The sequence below is a fragment of the Rhinopithecus bieti genome, unplaced genomic scaffold (genome assembly GCF_001698545.2).
Source record: "Rhinopithecus bieti isolate Rb0 unplaced genomic scaffold, ASM169854v2 scaffold_44159, whole genome shotgun sequence".
Lineage (NCBI taxonomy): Eukaryota > Metazoa > Chordata > Mammalia > Primates > Cercopithecidae > Rhinopithecus > Rhinopithecus bieti.
Genome location: NW_016818573.1, coordinates 1,132,411 through 1,155,313, shown reverse-complemented (window position 1 = coordinate 1,155,313; position 22,903 = coordinate 1,132,411). Strand labels below are relative to the sequence as shown.

The 22,903-nt window shown below is 40.4% G+C and overlaps 1 protein-coding gene across 19 annotated transcripts in view; it reads right to left on the bottom strand.

The window, feature by feature from the left end:
• The window catches only part of LOC108518691 (CAAX prenyl protease 2), a 106,967-nt gene that overhangs the window by 45,559 nt on the left and 38,505 nt on the right, over positions 1–22,903 (bottom strand). For 14 of the 19 annotated variants that reach the window (XM_017857278.1, XM_017857289.1, XM_017857285.1 and 11 more), the window contains 4 exons: positions 12,536–12,645; positions 4,723–4,806; positions 2,300–2,355; positions 1,900–1,971 (listed from right to left, as the gene is read on the bottom strand). The exons of 1 other annotated variant lie outside the window; for it this stretch is intronic. In XM_017857278.1, coding sequence (XP_017712767.1) covers positions 1,900–1,971; positions 2,300–2,355; positions 4,723–4,806; positions 12,536–12,645 — 322 coding nt within the window. The remainder of the gene's footprint in view (positions 1–1,899; positions 1,972–2,299; positions 2,356–4,722; positions 4,807–12,535; positions 12,646–22,903) is intronic. 4 more of the 19 variants (XM_017857284.1, XM_017857282.1, XM_017857280.1 and 1 more) reach the window with 2 other exon arrangements.

Here is a 22,903-nt window from a genome sequence, read left to right as displayed (position 1 = left end):
AAAAAAAAAAAAAAAAAGAATGAATGAATTAATTAAAAGAGAGGAAATATTAATGAACTTTTCCTTTATCTCTAATCAGGTCATCCAAGGAAACACATCTACAAAAATTGGCTCAGAGGCTTAAACTTGTGTCAGTACAACTATGATGATAAGCTGCTACCTGTAAGGATTGTTTAGTATTAGAGGATCACTAAAGAAAGATATGGGGTGGGGAAATTATAACCTGTATATTAAATGACAAAAATATTCTCATCTGAGGTGTAATTTTGGGTGAGAATAAGAAAACAGACTAAAAACCAAGGGCAGTCTCTTTAAGCCTTAAGAGACTTTGACTACTAGTGTTGCCTCTGGGCACATAAATAGAGGCAGAAACTAATGAATAAAGACTAAATTAGGGCTGGACACAGTGGCTCACATCTGTAATCCCAGCTCTTTGAAAGGCCGAGGCAGGATGATTGCTTGAGTCCAGGAGTTTGAGACCAGCCTAGGCAACACCCTCATCTCTACAAAAAAAATTTTTTTTTATTAGCAGCATATGGGCTGGGCGCAGTGGCTCATGCCTGTAATCTCAGCACTTTGGGAGGCCGAGGCGGGTGGATCACGAGGTCAGGAGATCGAGACCATCCTGGCCAACATGGTGAAACCCCATCTCTACTAAAAGTACAAAAAAATTAGCCGGGCATGGTCACGTGTGCCTGTAGTTCCAGCTACTCAGGAGGCTGAGGCAGGAGAATCACTTGAACCCAGGAGGTGGAGGTTGCAGTGAGCCGAGATCTGCACTCCAGCCTGGGTGACAGAGTGAGACTCCGTTCCAAAAAAAAAAAATTAGCAGCATATGGTAGCATATTTCTGTGGTCCTAGCTACTAGCTACTCGGGAGGCTGAGGTGGGAAAATGAGCCCAGGAATTCGAGGCTGCAGTGAGCTATGATGGCATCTGGATTGAACAGAGTGAGACCCTGTCTAAAAAAAAAGAAAGAATAAATTAATTGGACTTAAGCATATGTTAGGTCTTTTCTTGATATAATTCATTTTCGCTTTGGATTCTGTGGTAGTTAAATGGCACAGGAAGGCAAGACAGAAGGGCTCTGTGTGTTCCATATTGTTTACCACCTCCTCCATGGATTTTTTACATTTTTTATTATTACTATTTTTTGAGACGGAGTCTTGCTCTGTCGCTGGAGTGCAGTGGCGTGATCTCGGCTCACTGCAACCTCCGCCTTCCGAGTTCAAGCGATTCTCATGCTTTGGCCTCCCAAGTAGCTCGGATTACAGGCATGTGTTACCACGCCCAGCTAATTTTTGTATTTTTAGCAGAGATGGGGTTTTGCCATTTTGGCCAGGCTGGTCTCAAACTCTTGACCTCAAGTGATCCATACACTTTAGCCTCCCAAAGTGCTGGGATTATAGGCATGATCCACTGTGCCTGACTAGATTTACTTTCTTGGAGTCTGAAGAAGATGGAGATGGACAGAGAGATGATTTCCAAATCTATGCAAAATGCTGATGCACAAAAAATAACGTACAATGAATTCCTTTGTATTCATACTATCTCTCTAGGCAAGAATTCAAGTAAAGTTTTAAATTCAGTCTTCTCTTCTCATGCCTAAATGGGATTGGAACTAGCAGGGTCTGTTTCGTTTCATTTACAGAAGAAAATAAGGCTTGGAGAGAAGAAGGCACATGTCTTCAGGTCATTTAGAATAGATTCAGGTACATAAATAACTTAAAATAGTAGTTTTCAACATTAAAAAAAAAGTTTACTTCTGCTTTTCTTATAGAGAAGCTGACACCTGGCACTTACAAATGACAAGTGAGACAATTTCCAATTTCTACCCACATTCATACTCAAGAGAGGAGAGTAAAACATGCAGAGGGACAACAAGGCTTTACGCCTTCACCTCACATAATGCTGAGAGTCGACCACAAGAGCAATTCCATTCCCAAGGTTCAAAGTGGGTTCATTCTCTACCCTGCAAAGCAAAGCAAAGCTAAGCCATCTCTCAAATATTCTAAAATCAATCTGTTTGACACAAATTTTGGCCCATGACTACTACCACCCCAGTGATTACTAGAATTCCGTAACTAACCAAGGGAAAAATGGTAATATTTAAGTTTACCCCCTCTAGAGACAGGGATGAATCTACTAAAATAATAAAATGTGGGGGTGTCAGAAAATTAGTTTCAAGGTGACTTTGGGTCAAGATATCAAACTGTGAATCTTTTGGAAATAGGACAATAATAGCTGAGAAAAACTGCAGAGCCATAGCATCATCTTAAGCCATAGACCTAAGAACTTACCCAAAGATCTCTGTGGAGAAGATTCCATTTACTTTTACACTGAAATTAAATCTGACCTGCAAAACAATAAATTAAGTGTGAGATTGAACATGAGCCAAGATACAGATTAAAAACTTCCATATCTAATCCCTAAAGGAAAAGGATAAGTTTAAAATTTTAAATTAGTATTACTTTTAATTGATAAACTATAACTGTATACATTCATAGGGTACAGTGTGGTGTTTTGATATATGTATACAATGTGGAATGATTAAATCAAGTAGATTAACATCTATCACATAACTTACTAGCATTTCTTGTGGTGAGACATTTGAAATTTACTCTCAGCTATTTTGAAATACATAATATATTATTATTGACTATAGTCACCCCCCTGTGAAATAAGATTCTAAAAACTTATTCCTCCTGTCTAACTGAAACTTTGTACCCTTTAACTAACAACTCCCTATTTCCTTCCTTGACCCACTCCCAGCCTCTGGTAACCACCATTCTATTCTCTACTATGAATTTGATTTTTTCAGATTCCACATATAAGTGAAATCATATAGTATTTGTGTTTCTGTTGATAAAGAAAATGTGGTATATACACAATGGAATACAGTTAGCTTTTTTTTTTTTTAATTTTTTGAGGCAGGGTCTTGCTCTTGATATTCTATCAAAATTTCTTGGCCAGGCATGATGGCTTACACCTATAATCCCAGCATTTTGGGAGTCTGAGACAGGTGGATCACTTGAGGCTAGGAGTTCAAGATCAGCTTGGCCAACATGGCGAAACCCCATCTCTACTAAAAATACAAAAATTAGCTAGGTGTGGTGGTGCACACCTGTAATCCCAGCCACTCAGGGAGCTGAGGCAGGAGAATCACTTGAACTTGGGAGGTGGAGGCTGCAGTGAGCCAAGATCAAGCCACTGCACTCCAGCGTGGGTGACAGAGCAGAACCCTGTCTCGGGAAAAAAAAATCCTTATTTGTTCTTATAGTCATTTTAGAAAAGGAGATAAACAGCAAGGTTTATTATCTAGGTTTAACAAAAAACAAAGCACAGAGGAGGGAAGAGGTATCTAAAGTGATACAATAAAGCAATAATAATAATAAATAAAAAAACTGAAAATAACCCAAAACAAAGCTCTCTCTATCCAGAGGTTTCTCAGCTATAACACATAACCATCATTAAGATTGCCTTGGCCGGGCGCGGTGGCTCAAGCCTGTAATCCCAGCACTTTGGGAGGCCGAGACGGGCGGATCACGAGGTCAGGAGATCGAGACCATCCTGGCTAACACGGTGAAACCCCGTCTCTACTAAAAAAATACAAAAAACTAGCCAGGCGAGGTGGCGGCGCCTGTAGTCCCAGCTACCCGGGAGGCTGAGACAGGAGAATGGCGTGAACCCAGGAGGCGGAGCTTGCAGTGAGCTGAGATCACCTGTAATTCCAGCACTTTGGGAGGTCGAGGTGGGTGGATCACCTGAGGTCAGGAGTTTGAGACCAGCCTGGCCAACATAATGAAACCCTGTCTCTATTAAAAATACAATTAGCGGGGCATGGTGGTGCACACCTGTAATCTCAGCTACTAGGAAGGCGGAGGCAGGAGAATGGCTTGAATCTGAGAGGCAGAGGTTGCAGTGAGCCCCGAGGATCCACGTCACTCACTAGGACCCAAGAAGGTGAGAGTCGTCCTCAAAAAAAAAAAAAAAAAAAAAAAAAGATTGCCCTTTTGGGGGCCGAGCGGTGGCCCCCCTTCAAACCCCTGTAATCCCAGGCACATTGGGCAGGGCAAAGTAGGAATTTTGGTTTTAAAGGCCTGGGGAGTTTTAAAGAGACTAGCCTTGGGCCCAATGATAGTTGAGACCCCTTTGGTCCTCCTCTCTAAAAAAAAAAAAAAAAAAAAAAAAAAAAAGTCCTTGAGGACAATAGAAACCAAAATCATTCAATAATTGAAAAAGTTGGAAAGGTTTGTCCTTTTTTTTTTTTTTTTTTTTTTTTTCCCCCAAAGAAAGGGTCCCTTCACTCTGTCCCCACCCTATGCCGGAGGGGCAAAGGGCAGTGGCACAATCATGGCTCACTGCAGACTCAACCTCCTGGGCTCAAGCAATCCTCTCACTTCACTCTCCTGAGGAACTGGAATTACAGGAGCTGACTACCACAGTTGACTAATTAAAAAAAAATTTTTTTGTAGAGACAGAGTCTCACCATGTTGCCTTGGCTGGTCGTAAACTCCTAGACTTAAGCAATCCTCCCGCCTCGGCCTCCCAAAGTGTGGGTATTACAAGTATGAGCCACCATGACCTCAAATTTTAAACATTTTAATCATCTTCATTGAAAGAAAAAGAACCAATCATATCTGTCCATGTCCTACATAGTAAAGGTCTCTGGAAAACAATGACTTAAACAAGAGAATCATTATTGTACGAAGCAACAGCTTACCTTAGGGTGCACCATGATGATTTTACGTAAAAAATGCTTTATAACCAGACAATCTGTCATCAAGGTTCTGGGCTTTTCATCAACCTGTAATAATACAACAAAAACACCTACCACACATACACAATCTCAAGAGCACAAATGAATTGAATTATGGTATTTTTTCTCTTCTAAAAGTAACTATACCTCAGAAAGCTTTTTGGGCAACCAAAGGGAGACATCTTTGAGAATGAGAATTGTATGCAAAAGAAAATCTTAAATGGCTATCACTTCTTGGGTTAGAGTATCTGTTACATGGAACTTCAGGAGACACAAGAACAAAGATCAGAGTAAAACTCATAATGTCAAAACCACTTTTGGGGACAAATTTAAAAGTAATTCAGACTGAAGTTGATAAGAATAACTCCACCATCCTAATGTGCTTTGGAACAATCTGTATTAAGAATCTGAGTTATGCTTTTTTAGAAAGAAATTTTTAAAAAAGAATCCTTTGAGTGGAGTCAAAGTGGAGTGGAGTCAAACACTAAAAGGAACCTATTTTTGACATCAATCCATTAATCCAAACATTTATTTATAATGAAAAGTTGTAGAGCAAAAAGCTCAAAAGTCAGAAGACCTGTGTTTTAGTACTGGTTCTGTAAAAAGAAAAATTAAATGCTCATGGAAAAAAAAAGTCACTGCCCTGGACCTCATTTCCTAATCTGCAAAACAGGGATAAAACCTAGCCCTTTGACCTCACAGAACTGTTTTAAGGATCCATATATTTGAAAGCGTAGGCTGGGCATGTTGGCTCATGCCTGTAATCCCAGCACTTTGGGAGGCTGAGGTGGGCGAATCACCTGAGGTCAGGAGTTCGAGACCAACCTGGCCAACATGGTGAAACCCCATCTCTACTAAAAATACAAAAATTAGCCAGGCATGGTGGCATGCGCCTGCAATCCCAGCTACTCAGGAGGCTAAGGCAGGAGAACTGCTTGAACCTGGGAAGTGGAGGTTGCAGTGAACCAAGATGGTGCCCTTGCACTCCAGCCTGCGTGACAGAGCTAGACTCCGTCTCCAAAAGAAAAAAAAAAAAGAAACTGTATATTATACATGGTAACAATAATAGATATCACTCATTGAATACCTACTATGTGACAAGTATTGTGCAGTTGTTATATATATACTACCTCACAATAATCCTGAATGGTAGGTATTACAATCTCTTCTTCGTAGATTTTTTTTTTTTTTTTTTTTTTTTTTTTTTTGAGATGGAGTTTTGCTCTTGTTGCCCAGGCTGGAGTACAGTGGCATGATCTCGGCTCACTGCAACCTCTGCCTCTCAGGTTCAAGCGATTCTCCTGCCTCAGCCTCCTGCGTAGCTGGGACTACAGGTGCGCACCACCATGCCTGGCTGATTTTTTGTATTTTCAGTAGAGATGGGGTTTCACCATGTTGGCCAGCTGGTCTCGAACTCCTGACCTCAGGTGATCTGTCCACCTCGGCCTCCCAAAGTGCTGGGATTACAGACGTGAGCCACCGTGCCCGGCCCCTTCTTTGTAGACTTTTTTTAAGAGGCTCAGTAAAGTTAAGCAACATGCCTAAGGTCACTTAGCTGTTCAGTGGTACAGCCAGAACTTGACTGTAAGTCTTTCTTTTTTGTTTTTTGAGTGACCTTAAGTCTTTCTAATACCAATTGCCCATGTTCTTGCCAATATACTACAAACACTTCCCTACAAATATAAGATTTACCACTAGGTGAAGACTTTACTGCAGGAATGGTGCTAAGGTATCTTATTTATATTATCTCATTTAACCTTCACAAAAACTCTATTAGGTACCCAAATTTTATAAATAAAAGATTGTGCAGGATCTGGATTTTTAAAAATGAAGGAAAAAAAAATAAGTGTTTTACAAAACAGTCTCAAAAAGGTTAAACAACTTGTCCGTTAGCCAGGTCGATTTGGCTCTAGATCTTTAGCATGAACCACTTACCTATACTGACTCACTATTGTAGTGTTCCTAAAACCAAAGTTAGAAACAGTCTCCTAGAAAATGCAGAAGTCCAAAAAAGTGAAAGAAGAAATACAATCAGAAATCAGTAGGTTTTTATTGTTGGCTCAGAGAATACAGAGCCATGTACTAGATATATGTTTAAAAAAAAAAAGGTCCCAGATGTCAAAATTTGGTAACACAAAAATAAGAAACACACAAATATAGAAGGATAAGCTATTATAATATTTTTATTTTATTTATTACTATTTTTTTTTTTTTTTTTTTTTTTTTAGAAATAAGGTCTCACTTTGTCACTCAGGCTGGAATGCAGTGGCATGATCATAGCTCACTGTAACCTCGAACTCCTGGGCTCCAGCGACCCTCCCACCTCAGCCTCCCAAGTAGCTAGGACTACAAGTGTGTACCACCACACCTGGCTAATTTTTATTTTTTAATTTTCTGCAGAGACAGGGTCTCATTATGTTGCCCAGGCTGGTCTCAAACTCTTGGCCTCAAGCAGTCCTCCCACCTTGGCCTCCCAAAGTGCTAGAATTACAGACATAAGCCACTGCACCTGGCCTTTTAATGTTTTTTATAAGTACACTGAAAAGAAGTCAAAACTGTGGCAATAGGTTGGGATTTAAAAATAGAAAAAATTGGGCCAGGTGCAGTGGCTCACACCTGTAATCCCAGCACTTTGGGAGGCCAAGGTGGGTGGATCACCTCAGGTCAGGAGTTCAAGGCCAGGGCTGGCCAAGATGGTGAAACCCCGTCTCTACTAAAAATACAAAATTGAGCCTGGAGTGGTGGCAGGCACCTGTGATCCCAGCTACTCGGGAGGCTGAGACAAAGAACTGCTTGAACCTGGAAGGCGGAGGTTGCAGTGAGCTGAGATCACACCACTGCACTCCAGGCTAGGTGACAGAGCAAGACTCCGTCCGGAAAAAAAAAAAAAAAATTATTTGAAAAAGTATTTGAAAAAATTATTACAAAAATGGGCTGGGTAGGGTGGCTCATGCCTGTAATCCCAGCACTTTGGGATGCTGAAGTGGGCAGATCACTTGAGGTCAGGAGTTCAAGATCAGCCTGGCCAACATGGTGAAACCCCACCTCTACTAAAAAAATACAAAAAAATTAGCCGAGTATGATGGCACGCGCCTGTAATCCCAGCTACCTGGGAGGCTAAGACACAAGAATCGCTTGAACCTGGGATGGAGGTTGCAGTAAGCTGAGATTGTGCCACCGCACTCCAGCCTGGGTGACAGAGTGAGATTCCGTCTCAAAAAAAAATATATATATATATATTACCAAAATCAATAGGGGATTATTAGAAAATTCTGTAAACATGTCTAGGATTATTCAGGCATGTAAACAGTGGTAATTAAATAATAACTGCAGTCGGCATACATATCATAGTCACATCCTTCATTTTTGAAATTTTAGTATAAAATGTTTAAACCAAAAAGCAATAGTCTTTAAAGCGTTTTCTGTACTTACCACTTCCAAAACAACTTCTTGGAACAGTTTCAAAGCTTTGTAACCTTGGTGATTATAGGGTGTATCATAGAGAGGGCTAATTATATCTAACAGTAAGACAAGCGAAGTGAAAGTTCCTTGAGCAACTACTGGAGAGAGGCTACAATGAATAATGATGATATTTACTGAATACTTGCTACATGCCAAGCAGTTTCTATGCAAGTAAGAAATAACTCCATTTTATAGAAGAGGATAATGAGACTCAATAAGCTAATTAATTTGTCCAAGGTCACACACAGCTAGTTAAGTGGCAGCAGTGGGATTCATAACTAGAGCTAACTCCAAAGTCCACATTCTAATGCAGTGCTGCCTCTCCAAAAATGTTCATTTTCTGTGTATACAAGTAGCTATCTGAATGGGGTAATATATAATCCATCATTATTTTTTATAGAGCCTAACAAGCAATGCTTATGTATGACTATTTAATATATGCATTTACTCACTTATAAAATATTAATGTGTCTTATTATGTACCCGGACTTATAAAAATAAATAAGACAATCTCAGAATTAGAAGAGTTCACAGTTCAGTAGATGAGACAGACTAATTTAGATGACAATGTGAAATTTACATAAATGAGGTGCTAAAGGAATACAGCAGAAGGACTGAACCTAACCCAGACTTAGGATAAAGTGACTAATGTCAGGTCAGAGAGGATAGTTAATACAACACAACTAACCCCTTAAAAGGGGTTAGAGGCCCCTTTTAAGATCTACTCATAAAATTATTAGAGAGAGGAGGCCAGGCGTGGTGGCTCACGCCTGTAATCCTAAAGATGTACACTTTAGGAAGCTAAGGCAGGCAGATCACGAGGTCAGGAGATCAAGACCATCCTGGCTAACACAGCCCACCTCTACTAAAAATATGAAAAATTAGCTGGGCATGGTGGCGAGCACCTGTAGTCCCAGCTACTCGGGAGGTTGAGGCAGGAGAATGGCATGAACCCAGGAGGTGGAGCTTGCAGTGAGCTGAGATCACGCCACTGCACTCCAGCCTGGGCGACAGAGCAAGACTTCGTCTCAAAAAAACAACAAAAAAAGAAATAATTATTAGAGAGAGGAAGAGACAGACGACAAAGCCTTTTACAGTTGGGTGTTGGGTGTTGGGTGTTAGAGACCCAGTACCCCAGCCTGACATACCTACAGAAGCAGTGAACTTACTTATTTACTGTTATGAAAAAAATAGATGCTGCCAGCCCTGCAGAACAGAAACCATTATTGAATCATACGGTTTTAGTCTTCACCTTTAAATATGTCTAATTATATGACAGAATATAGAAGTATGCTTTTAAATATGAACTTACGCAGTCATGAGCCCTTATATTACTTTCTAGAAGAAAGTCTCAGTTTCTTCCCATCTTACCTTGGATACATACACACAGAAGTACAGATGTATAAATATATAGATATGTTTGTGCATATATGTGTTTGTATGTATATATGTATAACTCCATTCACCTGATCACTTAGTATTATTACAAAAATAAATATTAAACTTGATAAAGCTGTCGAGAAGATCTTATAAAATCAGATTGCTTTTGGAGGGACATGTTACCCAGCCTAATGAACCCCAAGATGTAAGACTAGCTGTGGGCGTAAACACAAAATCCAATATTTCTCCTAAATGAAGAAATTTCTTCCTCAGTCTTCCTTGCAATTAACTTTCCTCGCAGGCCCAAATGAATGGATCATTTATTATAGCTTTTCCATGGATATCTCTATTAGTTTTTGCTGTAAACCTTGTTACTTAACCTTTCTCCTCAATTGAGGGGTTCATGATGAAATCTTTTACAATCTCCCATTTATCTCTTCCCATTCTCTTCATTCAAATATTGTTTACATAGCTGCACAATACCAAAAACAATGAGATATAATGGAAGAAATCCGTGAGGAAATCCTTGTTCCCTTGAGGCTAATGCCATTTGACTATACTATTCTTTTACTTTTCATCTCCATCACCAGCTGACTCCTGGTCACTAAGCTCACAATTTTCCTCTGTACGCTAAATGCTGTCATCATCTTGACTGACATCCATATCCAAGCAGATAACCAGCCTAAGCAATAACTTAGTCTCGCAGTTCCCTGACCTCTTCAACAATAATGACCTTGACCTCCACGCATTCCCAGCCACCTATTTCCATGGCCACGGCTTGGAACTGTTCCATTCTGAATATCTTAAATTGAAATGCCCCACTCTATTGTGAAAAGATGTATACCAAGGTATTAATAATGGCTGCCCTGAAAGGCCAAATTATGTGTATTCTAAATGTCTGTTTTGATCATGCTTTGATTTTTCTGAGGGAAACACTACTTTTGCAATAAAGAAAAAAAATAAGAGAAACTTTATCACTCTGATAACAACTTCCTATTCTTTCAAGTGTCAGAATCTCCTACAGCCAGCAAATCTGTTTTTCAGTCTCGTCAAGACCTCCAGACTTCGACCTCTTCCCACGGATTAGGTGCCCTTCCTCCATGCTAACACAGCATTCAGGGCTCACTTCTATCATCCATCCTGGGAATCACGCCGTATTGTAATTATGTGTTTACTTCTTGATCTTTCTATTTATATTCCAAGTTCCTTGGGATCAAGTAATATATCTTAAGACAATGTACCTACAGATAGTATCTAGCTCACTGACACTGACTTGAACAAACACACGTGTCTGGATGAATAAGTAAATATTGAAATAGCCCTGATCTATATGAGTCAGACTTTGGTTCAAGTTCTAATTCTGCCACTTAACTGTTGTATGACACTGGGAGAGTCAGTCAAGTTCTCTGAATCTCAACTTTCTGATCTGTAAAATGGGGTGATAATCCTCACCCAACCCACTTCACAGACTTGTCAGGATGCTTAAACAATATATCTAAATGTTATGTATACAAATTACTGCTTGTTCAGGCTGACTGAAACACAGAACCTCATTTCCTAGAATTGCCCTTTTTGGTTCACTGGAATCACCATTTTACTGCTACTTGACATGAATAGTTTCACAGCTGACTAATCATTAATTGCTCCAGATTGTTTACCCTCCATTCTCCTAAAGAAGATAAGGCACAGCTAGGGATATCTGTTGTCCTGATACCATACCCATTCCTTTCAGAATGAGCATATCATTATTCAAATATGGAGAAAGGTTGCCCAAGGGCTTCTAGGAGAATGTTTAAAGCACTCTAATTTGTTATGTCTCCACCAACTCCAAGGAAGGAAAATAGGAGATGAGAGAACTGTTAAAGGGAATGGAGAGTGAATTATCACCCTCATAAATCTGGACTACAAATAAGTCGATAAAGAGATCTCTAAACCAAACTAATAAAAATGTATCCAAGTAGGATCTGCACTGGGAGTCACTTTTTATTTTCTTTATCAGGAGATCCAAATTCAAATAAAGGCTTATTTCAGTGGTTCTCAAATTCATCTGCATATTAGGAATCACCTGGGATCTAAAAAATGTTCCAAAGCCTAGGCCATACCTGTTATGGATGGAATTGCGTCCCTCAAAATCCATATGCTGAAGTCCTAAGCCCCAAAGTGACTGTGTTTGAAGGTAGGGCCCTCAGGAGGTTATTAAGATTAAATGAGGCCATAAGGGTAGGGCCCTGACCCCAGGTCTTAATAGGACTGGTGTCCTTATAAAAAGATACACCAGAGCCAGGTGCCAGTAGTTCCCACCTGTAGTCCCAGCTACCAGTTACTTTGCAGGCTGAGGCAGGAAGATCACTTAAGCTCAGGAGTTCAAGTCTGTAGTGTGCTATGACTGTACCTGCGAATAGCCACTGCACTCCAGCCTGTGCAACATAGCAAGACCACATCTCTACCAAAAAAAATTTCAATAAAAATAAAGAGACATTAGAGATCTCTTTCTTTTCATGCACACACAGAAAAAAAGCCATGTAAGGACACAGTAAGAAGGCAGTAGTCTACAAGCCAGGAAAAGAGGCCTCACCAGAAGCCAGCCCTGACAGCACCTTGATCTTGGACGTCTAGCCTCCAGAACTATGAGAAAATAAATCTCTATCGCTTAAGCCATCTATTCTGTGGTATTTTGTTATCAAAGCCCAAGAAGACTAATAAGTACAACACCCAGACCAATTAAATCACAGTCACTCAGAATGGGACACAGACCACAGTATTTTGGGAGTTCCTAGGTGATCTCATGTCTGCACAGGCAAGTTTGGGAACCCAATGCCTTATTTCATTTCAGCTTGGAACTTTGAGGGACCTAGGCTTTTCTTTCCTGTTATTAGATTTGCAGAAAAATAAGAATAAAATCATTAGTAATTTATAAGACCACAACAAAACCTGCCTCAAAAGTCATCTGGAAGGGTGTTACCCCTGTCATATCCTGAGGATAGCTGCCTTCCTCTGAAGTCCAAGTCAGCTTTGCAGAGATTCCGGGCAGTGTGGACTGTATTTCTGTGTGAGAAGAAATAGAAACAAAGTCAAACAAGCAGTGTGGGTAAGAACCAGGATTTCTGGATTTGTTTATTAAACTGGTGAGACAAGAAGGCTTTTCTCTAATGAAAAGATTATCTACAAGATTTAAAATATGACTGGAAATGGCTATGCATCAGCAAATTGCTTGAACATTTAGAATTACTTTACGAGATTAGGACATTTAACCTCATCTTTTCAATATTTTACATTTGCTAAATCAATTTTTATTTTCTGTTAATTTCCACAAGGTCATGTTTAATGCCTGAAAGCTTCAGAACTGATAGTTCTGATATTCTTGTATTTTTTAATTAATCAACTCATTATGTAACAAACACAAGTCTAGTACATGAACTAATTGAGAGCTGAGGGCTGAAAAATTCAAGAATGACTCTCAGGCATGAACCTTTTTTTTTTTTTTTGAGTTGCAGTCTTACACTGTCACCCAGGCTGGAGTGCAATGGTGCTATCTCGGCTCACTGCAACATCTGCCTCCTGGGTTCAAGCTATGCTTATGCCTCAGCCACCCAAGTAGCTGGGATTAGAGGCATGCAACACTATGCCTCTAGGTGATCTGCCTAAAATCGGGATCTTAGGGACTACTGGCGGGTGCCTGTAATCCTAGCTACTCAGGAGGCGGGGACAGGAGAATGGCGTGAACCCGGGAGGCGGAGCTTGCAGTGAGCTGAGATTGCGCCACTGCACCCCAGCCTGGGTGACAGAGTGAGACTCTGCCTCAAAAAAAAAAAGGAAATCTTAGAAATTGGCCAGGCATGGTGGCTCATGCCTGTAATTCCAGCACTTTGGGAGCCCAAGGCTGGTGGATCACCTGAGGTCAGGAGTTCGAGACCAGCCTGGACAACGTGGTGAAACCCCGTCTCTACTAAAATATTTTAAAATTAGCCAGGCGTGGTGGCAGGCGGCTGTAATCCCAGCTACTTGGGAGGCTGAGGCAGGAGCATTGCTAGAACNCTTATGCCTCAGCCACCCAAGTAGCTGGGATTAGAGGCATGCAACACTATGCCTCTAGGTGATCTGCCTAAAATCGGGATCTTAGGGACTACTGGCGGGTGCCTGTAATCCTAGCTACTCAGGAGGCGGGGACAGGAGAATGGCGTGAACCCGGGAGGCGGAGCTTGCAGTGAGCTGAGATTGCGCCACTGCACCCCAGCCTGGGTGACAGAGTGAGACTCTGCCTCAAAAAAAAAAAAGGAAATCTTAGAAATTGGCCAGGCATGGTGGCTCATGCCTGTAATTCCAGCACTTTGGGAGCCCAAGGCTGGTGGATCACCTGAGGTCAGGAGTTCGAGACCAGCCTGGACAACGTGGTGAAACCCCGTCTCTACTAAAAATATTTTAAAAATTAGCCAGGCGTGGTGGCAGGCGGCTGTAATCCCAGCTACTTGGGAGGCTGAGGCAGGAGCATTGCTAGAACCTGGGAGGTGGAGGTTGCAGTGAGCTGAGATTGTGCCACTGCACTCCAGCCTGGGTGACAGAGCGAGACTCTCAAAAAAAAAAAAAAAAAAAAGAAAAGAAAAGAAAAAGAGAAAAGAAATCTTAGAAATTAAAGATACAGTGTTTGAAATTAAAACTCTATGGATGGTTAGACTGGACACAGAAAAAGAGCAAATTTAAAAGAAAAATTAGTACATGAATGCTCACAGCAGGATTACTCATAATGGCTAAAAGTAGAAACAACCCAAATGCCCATCAAATGATGAATGGCTTAACCAAATGGGGAGTACTCAGCCATAAAAAGAAATGAAGTACTGTGACATGAAACAACATGGATAAACCTTGAAAACATAATACTTAAAGAACCCACACACAAAATGCTACATATTGTATGATTCCATTTATATGAGATGTCCAAAATAAGCAAATCGACAGAGACAGAAAGTAGATTAGTGTTTGCCAAGGCATAGAGAATGAAAGTAAGTAGAGTGGCTGCTAATGAGTACACGGTTTCTTTTTCAGGATGAAAATTTACTGGAATTGGATAGTGATAATAGTTATACAGGCAAGAAGCAGTGGCTGACGCCTATAGTCCCAGCATTTTGGGAGGCCAAGGCGGGAGGATCACTTGAGCCCAGGAGTTTGAGACTACCCTGGCCAATGTGGCAAAACCCCATCTCTATAAAAAAATACCAAAAAATTAACTAGGTGTGGTGGTGCACAGCTCTAGTCCCAACTATTGGGAGGGCTGAAGTGGGAGGATTACCTCAGCCCAGGAGGTCAAGGCTGCAGTGAACCATAACCAAGCCACTGCACTCCTACCTGGGTGACAGAGTGAGACCCTGCCAAAAAAATTTTAGTTACACAATGCTGAAAATATACTAAAAACCACTAAATTGTATACTTTAAAATGGTTGTGTTTATGGTATATGAATTTTATATCAATTAAAAGAAGAAAAGGCAAGAGATATTAAAAACAGATCCAGAAGAAATAATGACTGAGAAATATAAAACAAAGACAGATATAAGTGCTATTTGAACAATTTTACCAAACTTCAAGCACGATAAATTTCTAAAAAACAAGGCAAAAGAAAAAATTTAAAAAGCCACATAGTTAACACATCACAATGAAATCCAAAATAACAAGGATATGCAGAAAACTCTACAAGCTACCAAAATAAAATTAAATTAGCAAAAACACCCCATGAGTTAGCAATGCTAAATGCCAGAAGATAATCCAGTACTATCTTCAAAGATCTGAAATAACTTTGAATCTGGACTCTTTTACTTACTCTGTCTATCTATCTATCAATCAATGAATCAATCAATCAATCAATCATCTATCTGTCTGTCTATCCAAGACAGGATCATGTTCTGTGGCCCAGGCTATGTGCAGTGGTGCGATCATAGCTCACTGCAGCCTCCAACTCCTGGGATCAAAGGATCCTCCTGCCTCAGCCTCCCGACTCGCTAGAACTACAGGTGTACACAATGCCCAGCTAATTTTTTTTCTTTATATTAAACTGCTTAGGGAAATTTTTGTAATTTTTTGTAGATACAGGGTCTCACTATGTTGCCCAGGCTGGTCTCGAGAGATCTTCCTGCTTCAGCCTCCCAGAGTGCTGGGATTACAGGCATGAGCCACCTCACCCAGCCAAATCTGAACTTTTAAGAGAGTCAAACTACCATTACAAAATGAGAGACTTAAAATGTTTACCAACTACAAGTCCTCACTCAAATAACCACTAAACAAACCACCATGTCCATTTAAACATGAGTTTACGTTTTTGCTGAGATCATGTGGGGACAAGGAGAAAGAATGAGAGATTATTATCAGTATCAAGCTGCCTCTTCACATAGGTTTTCAAATGTTAAAGACGAAATAGGGCCGGGTGCGGTGGCTCACGCCTGTAATCCCAGCACTTTGGGAGGCCGAGACGGGCAGATCATGGGGTCAGGAGATCGAGACCATCCTGGCTAACACAGTGAAACCCCGTCTCTACTAAAAATACAAAAAAACTAGCCAGGCGTGTGGTGGGCGCCTGTAATCCCAGCTGCTCGGGAGACTGAGACGAGAGAATGGCGTGAACCCAGGAGGCGGAGCTTGCAGTGAGCTGAGATTGCGCCACTGCACTCCAGCCTGGGCAACAGAGCAAGACTCCGTCTAAAAAAAAAAAAAAAAAGATGAAATAGATAGAAAATTTTCAATCAGATGACATTATGAACACATGGCAAAACCACGTACTGGGGCTTCTCCTCCCAGCATTAATGAAATAACCAAATGAGCCCTCAAACCAAAAACTACTATAAAACTGGATAAAATATATGAGACAATTGTTTTCAGGCATTGGACAACAGATAGCACAAGGTTACAATCCCTTGAGAGAAGGGAAAGTCACCAGGTTAGTCCTGTGATTGCCCTGGGTGTCTGCCTGGGGAAATTTTCCTATCTACAGAACTGGGACATGGAACCCAAGCAGAGGACAGTGGTCCCACTAAGCTGAGGAGGCAGAGAATAGATTTTGGAGTTGTGAAAGTACCTGGAATCTGCAGGGCAGGGCACTGGAGAAGAGGGAGCTGCACAGAGTAGGGTACTAAAGTATGTGTAGGAGCTCCCCATGAGTCCTTGGCCAAGGTCTGGACTATCCATGCAGAGAGTGAGACTACATACGATTCCCCAAAGAGCAGGTGCTATGGAGTTGAGAATGTAACAAGATACTAACAAGATTTTCCAGTGCTGAAAAATGTTGGCCTTCAGGCCTAGTTAGAAATGGGGAGACCTTGTTAAAACTGCTAGTGTCTAGCTGAGATGCCCCACAGATAATGCTCTAGTAATGAAAACCATACTGTAGATGAAGGTCTGCTCTAGACCCACCCAAAAAAAGTCTAAGGCCATGCGTTGACAAAATCCACAGAAGAGACAGAGTTTGGAGGCTAAATGGTATCAAATTAGAAGAGTTTGAAAAATGCATTGGCTTTCTACAAACCTACCCTTTAAAATGCATAAAAACAAGCCTGCACAAGGTCAAGGTGCATAGCCTACTAGAACAAAAATTAATACTCTCCAGAGATAGATAACATAATATAGAATATGATCATATTGTCCAGTATAAAATAAAAATTTACTAAATATGCAAAGAAATAGGAAATGATAACCCACAGTCAAGGGGAAAAAAAAGCAACTAATAGAAACAGAACCTGAGGGCCAGGTTCATGCCTATAATCCCAGCACTTGGGGGGCCAAGGCAGGAGGATCGCTTGAGGCCAGGAATTTGAGACTAGCCTAGGCAACATGGCAAGACTCTTGTCTCTACAAAAAAAATTAAAAATTAGCCGGGTGTGGTGGTACATGCCTGTGGTCCTAGCTACTCAAGAGGCTGAGGTGGAAGGATCACTTGAGGCCAAGAGTTTTAGGCTGCAAGAGCTATGACTGTGCCACTGCACTTTTCAGCCTGCTGACAGAGTGAGACCCTGTCTCTGAAAAAAGAAAAGAAACAGAACCTGATACGGTACAGATATTACATTTAGGAAAGACTTTAAAGAATCTATTATAAATATGTTCAAAGGCTTAAAAGGCAGCCTTAATGAGTGAACTGATAGGAAATGTCAGCAGATAAATTAACACTATACAAAAAGAACCAAAAAGAAATTCTATAACTGAAAAGTTAAATCATTGAAATGAATAATTCATTGGATAGGTTTAATAGCAGATTAGAGGTGACAGAAGAGTCAGCAAAATCACTGAAGACAAATAACAAAAACTATCCAATCTGGAGAATAAAGAAGAAAAGACTGAAGAAAAATGAATAAAGTCTTAGAAACCTGTAGGAAAATATCAGCCAGTCTAAAATATGTGTAATGGCAGTCCCAGAAGGAGGATAGGAGAATAAAATGAGAATAGGACAAGAAAAACATCGAGAAACCATGGACAAAATTCCCTAAAATTTCATGAAAAATATTAAGATGTGAAAAGCTCAGCAAACCCCAAGGAGGATAAATGCAAAGAAAATCACATCTAGGTATAGAATAGTCAAAACGATAAAAACCAAAGATAAAGATATTTAAAGAAGCCAGAGGAAAAGCACACATTATATACAGTGGAGGTATAGTATGAATCACAGCTGACTTCTTACCATAAATAATAAAGGCCAGGTCCAGACGCGGTGGCTAACGCCTATACTCCTAGCACTTCAGGAGGCCAAAGTAGGTGATCACTTGAGGCCATGAGTACAAGACCAGCCTGGTCAACATGGCAAAACCCTGTCTCTACTAAAAATATAAAAGTTAGCCAAGTGTGGTGGTGCATGTCTGTAACCCCAGTGCTACTCGGGAGGCTGAGGCACAAGAATGGCTTGAACCCGGGAGGCAGAGGTTGCAGTGAGCCGAGATTGAGCCACTGCACTCCAGCCTGGGTGAGAGAGTGAGACCCTGTCTCCAAAAAAATATAAATAAATAAATAAATAAATAAAGCACAGAAGACAACTGACAATATCTTTCAAAATGTTAAAAAGGAGGAAACTATCAAGCCAGATATTCCAGTGCAATATCCTTCAAAATGAGGTTAAAGTAAAGGCATTTTAAGATAGAAGATGAAATAATCTGTTGCTAGAAGATTTGCTAAAGGATTTTCTTCAGGCTGAAGATAGAAACCCAGCTATATAGGAAGAAATGAAGAGCACCAGAAATCATAAATAAGTGAATATAAAAGACTATTTTGTCCTTGAATTTTTCTTGACAGCTAACTTTTCAGCACAAAAATAATCTCATAAGGTAGGGAATTATAAGTATTTGAATATTTAAAAATACTCAAAATTGAGCAAAAAAAAAGTATTTACCTATTCTCTTGCCAATACCAGTGTCTTAACTACTGTAGCTTTATTAGTCTTGAAGTCAGGTGGTGCCAGTCCTCTGACTTTATTCTTCAATATTGAGTTGGCTATTCTGGGTCTTTTTCTTTCCATATAAACTTTATATTTTATTTTTTGAGACAGTCTCACTTTGCTGCCCAGGCTAGAGTGCAGTGCTATGATCGCGGCTCACTGTAGCCTTGACCTCTTGGGCTCAAAAGATCCCCCTGAGTAGTTGGAATAGATGACCTATCTTTCCATAGCCAACTGAGCATCTTGAAACAATGGCATTGTAACAATGAAATTGAAATTCAGGGATTTGTACATCATGGTATCAAGCTAATGACTGAGTTCATCTTAAATTTCATCCTATAAGTTTGTCCCTAAAGACATAGAGAAGGTTGGGTGCAGTGGCTCAAGCCTGTAATCCCAGCAATTTGGGAGACTGAGGCAGGAGAATAACTTGAGCCCAGGAGTTTGAGACTGTCTCTAAAAAAAAAAAAAAAAAAAAAAAAAAGAAAGGAAGAAAAGAAAAGAAAGAAAGAAAAGACACAAAGTTCAGAAAACAGAAAATAGAGGTGGTAAACACTTATTAAAAGGTTCAGATACATATAATTAAAACTTTTAACCATCTCATTAACTTGTAAATTAGCTTAAATATTTTAAGTAATTGAAATTCCCAATGCCAGCAAAGTACGGTGAAGTTGGTAACTTTACTACAAATGTTAGCATTACATGACACAACTTTTTTTGGGGGGATGGAGCCTTACTTTGATGCCCAGGTTGGAGTGCAGTGGTGCGATCTCGGCTCACTGCAACCTCCACCTCCCAGATTGAAGTGATTGCCTTGCCTCAGCCTCCCGAGTAGCTGAGACTACATGCTATTTTTTTGTATTTTAGTAGACATGGGGTTTCGCCATGTTAGCAGGCTGGTCTTGAACTCCTGATCTCAAGTGATCCGCCCATGTCAGCCTCCCAAAGTGCTGGGATTACAGGTATGAGCCACCACGCCTGGCTGACATGACTTTTACAAAGCAATTTCAGGGCCATAAAATGTACACAAACTTTGATCAAGTTAATTCTATCTCAGAAAATTAATCCTAAAATTTTCAATATAGTAAAAGGCTATACGCATTAAGATATTCATTCCAGTGATATTAATTAGCACTTATTGAGAACCGTGTATTCAGAATAACCACTGTGCTACATGCATTATACATATTACTTCACTTAATCCTCAAAACAATTTTATGAGGTAGGTGCTTTCAAAAGATCAAAACTTGCTCAAGACCACACCGTATAATCTCCTAGCCACTATAACTATCCTGCTATTCATAATAATGGGGAAAAAAAGAACAAATCTAAATGTCTATTAATAGAAAATGGTTAATTTACGATACATCTTGATGGATAATTTAGCCATTAAAATAATGACTAGAAGACTATGTCATAACATGAAAATGCTTATGTTAAGTAAAAAAAGACATAGGACAACATTATATATATTGTGATTACAACAGTATTAAAAAAACATGATGGGCATGATGCTGGCTCAGTGCAGCCTCCACCTCTTGGGGCCAAACTATCCTTCTGTCCCAGGCTCCCAAGAAGCTGGGACACTATAGGTGCACACCACCACGCTCAGTTAATTTTGTATTTTTTTGTAGAGACTGGGTCTTGCCATGCTGCCCAGGCTGGTCTTGTACTACCAGCGTCAAGTGATCCTCCCATTTTGGCCTCCCAAACTGCTGGGATTACTAGCATAAGCCACTGTGCCTGGCCTAGAAAAGCATTTTAGGAAATACAGCACTCATTCATAACAAACACTGCTGGCAAATTAGGGATAGAAAAGAATTTCCTAAACTTAACAGGAGCAGGTACAAAACTATTGCAAATATACTTAATAATAATTTTTTTTTTCTTTTAAGAAATGAGGACTTTCTGTGTTGACCAGGCTGGTCTCGAACTCTTGGCCTCAAATGATCCTCCAATCTTGACCTCCCAAAGTGCTGGGATTACAGGCATGAGCCACTGGTCCCGGCCAATGATAGACTTTTAAATAATCCTTCCTTGTTTAATTTCCTTGTTTAAGGAAAGCAAGACACAGATGCCTAATATTACCCCTGCTATTCTATTTAATACTAGTACTATTCTATCCAATACAATATGACAAGGAAAAGAAGTAAGCCATATGCCAGGCATGGTGGCTCATTCCTGTAGTTCCAGCAGTTTGGGAGGCCGAGGCAGGCAGATCACTTGAGGTCAGGAGTTCGTGATCAGGCTGGCCAACATGGTGAAATCCTGTCTCTACTAAAATACACAAGTTACCCGGGCATGGTGGTGCATGCCTGTAGTCTCAGCTACTCAGGAGGCTGAGGTGGGAGAATCACTTGAACCTGGGAGGCGGAGATTGTAGTGAGCCGAGATCACACCACTGCACTCCAGCCTGGGTAACAGAGTGAGACTCTGTCTCGAAAAAAAAAAAGGTAAGCTATATAAGGATTGAAAAGGAAAAGATGGAGTTGTCATAATTTAGAGATGCTTTGAGTGCCCATATAAAGGATCCAAAAGAATCCACAGATAAATTATCCAAATTAATGAGGGATTAATTAAGTAGGGTTGAAAAAATGAATACCATTCATAATAGCAACAAAACTGTAAGACTATAGAAATAAATATAACAAAATATATCTAAGACCATTATGAAAAGAATTTAAAAGTGTTCACGTAAAAGATCTAAATAGGAATGACATAGTAAGATGGTGGGACAGGAAGCCCCAGGCCCTCATTTCCCCTACAGAAAACCAACTCAACAGCAATATCAAATTATCTTTTGTGAGAACTCCAGAAGCCAGTTAAGAGGTTGCAGAACCACAAGTGAACTCAAATCCAACAAGAGCCACATCCAAGCAAGACCCCAGCTAAAGAAATATCCCCTCATCTGAGACATCCTAGCCTTATGGCAAAGGAAAAGAAGCTACCAGCAAAATACACATAGACTCTTAAAGCTTCTCCTGGAGGGCAACACATGTCACTTCCACTCACATTTCATTGGCCCTGGCAAGTTACATGACCCAGCCTTATACTGATAGGGCAAAAGTATAATTCTCCCAGAAGAAGAGGAGACAATATTTTGAGTAAATAATATCTGGCAAAATGGTCTCTAAAGTCAGGCAGACTTTGGCTTATAGCCATTTGCTCTTGGTTGAGCCCCTTATTCTCCTATAGAATCTATATACTGGAGATTATAGTGCCTATCTCTTAATTGTGACAACTAAAATTAAATAACATTTTTTAAAAGAAAATCTAAATAAATGACAAGCTATATCATCTCACAAAACAATGCTAAAATGTTCATAGCCACCAAATTAATCTATAATTCCATTTAATAGCAATCAAAATCACAAGATTTTTTGTGGAGTTTTTTTTTGGTTTTTTTTTGAGACGGAGTCTCATTCTGTCACCCAGACAGGAGTGCATTGGCACGATCTTGGCTCACTGCAACCTCTGACTCCTGGGTTCAAGTGATTCTCTCACTTCAGCTTCCAGAGTAGCTGAGATTACAGGCATGTGCCTCTACGCCCGGCTAATTTTGTATTTTAGTAGAGACGGGGTTTCACCATGTTAGCCAGGCTGGTCACTAACTCCCACCTCCTGTGATCTGCCGGCCTCGGCCTCCCAAAGCACTGGGATTACAGGCGTGAGTCCCCATGCCCAGCCTAGAACTTAACTCATTATAAAACTCATAGGCAAGAGTAAAGGTTTTAAAAACCAAAGACGAGGCCAGGCGCGGTGACTCATGCCTGTAATTCCAGCATTTTGGGAGGCCGAGGCGGGCGGATCACGAGGTCAGCATATCGAGACCATCCTGGCTAACACAGTGAAACCCCGTCTCTACTAAAAATACAAAAAAAAAAAAAAAAATTAGCCGGGCGTGG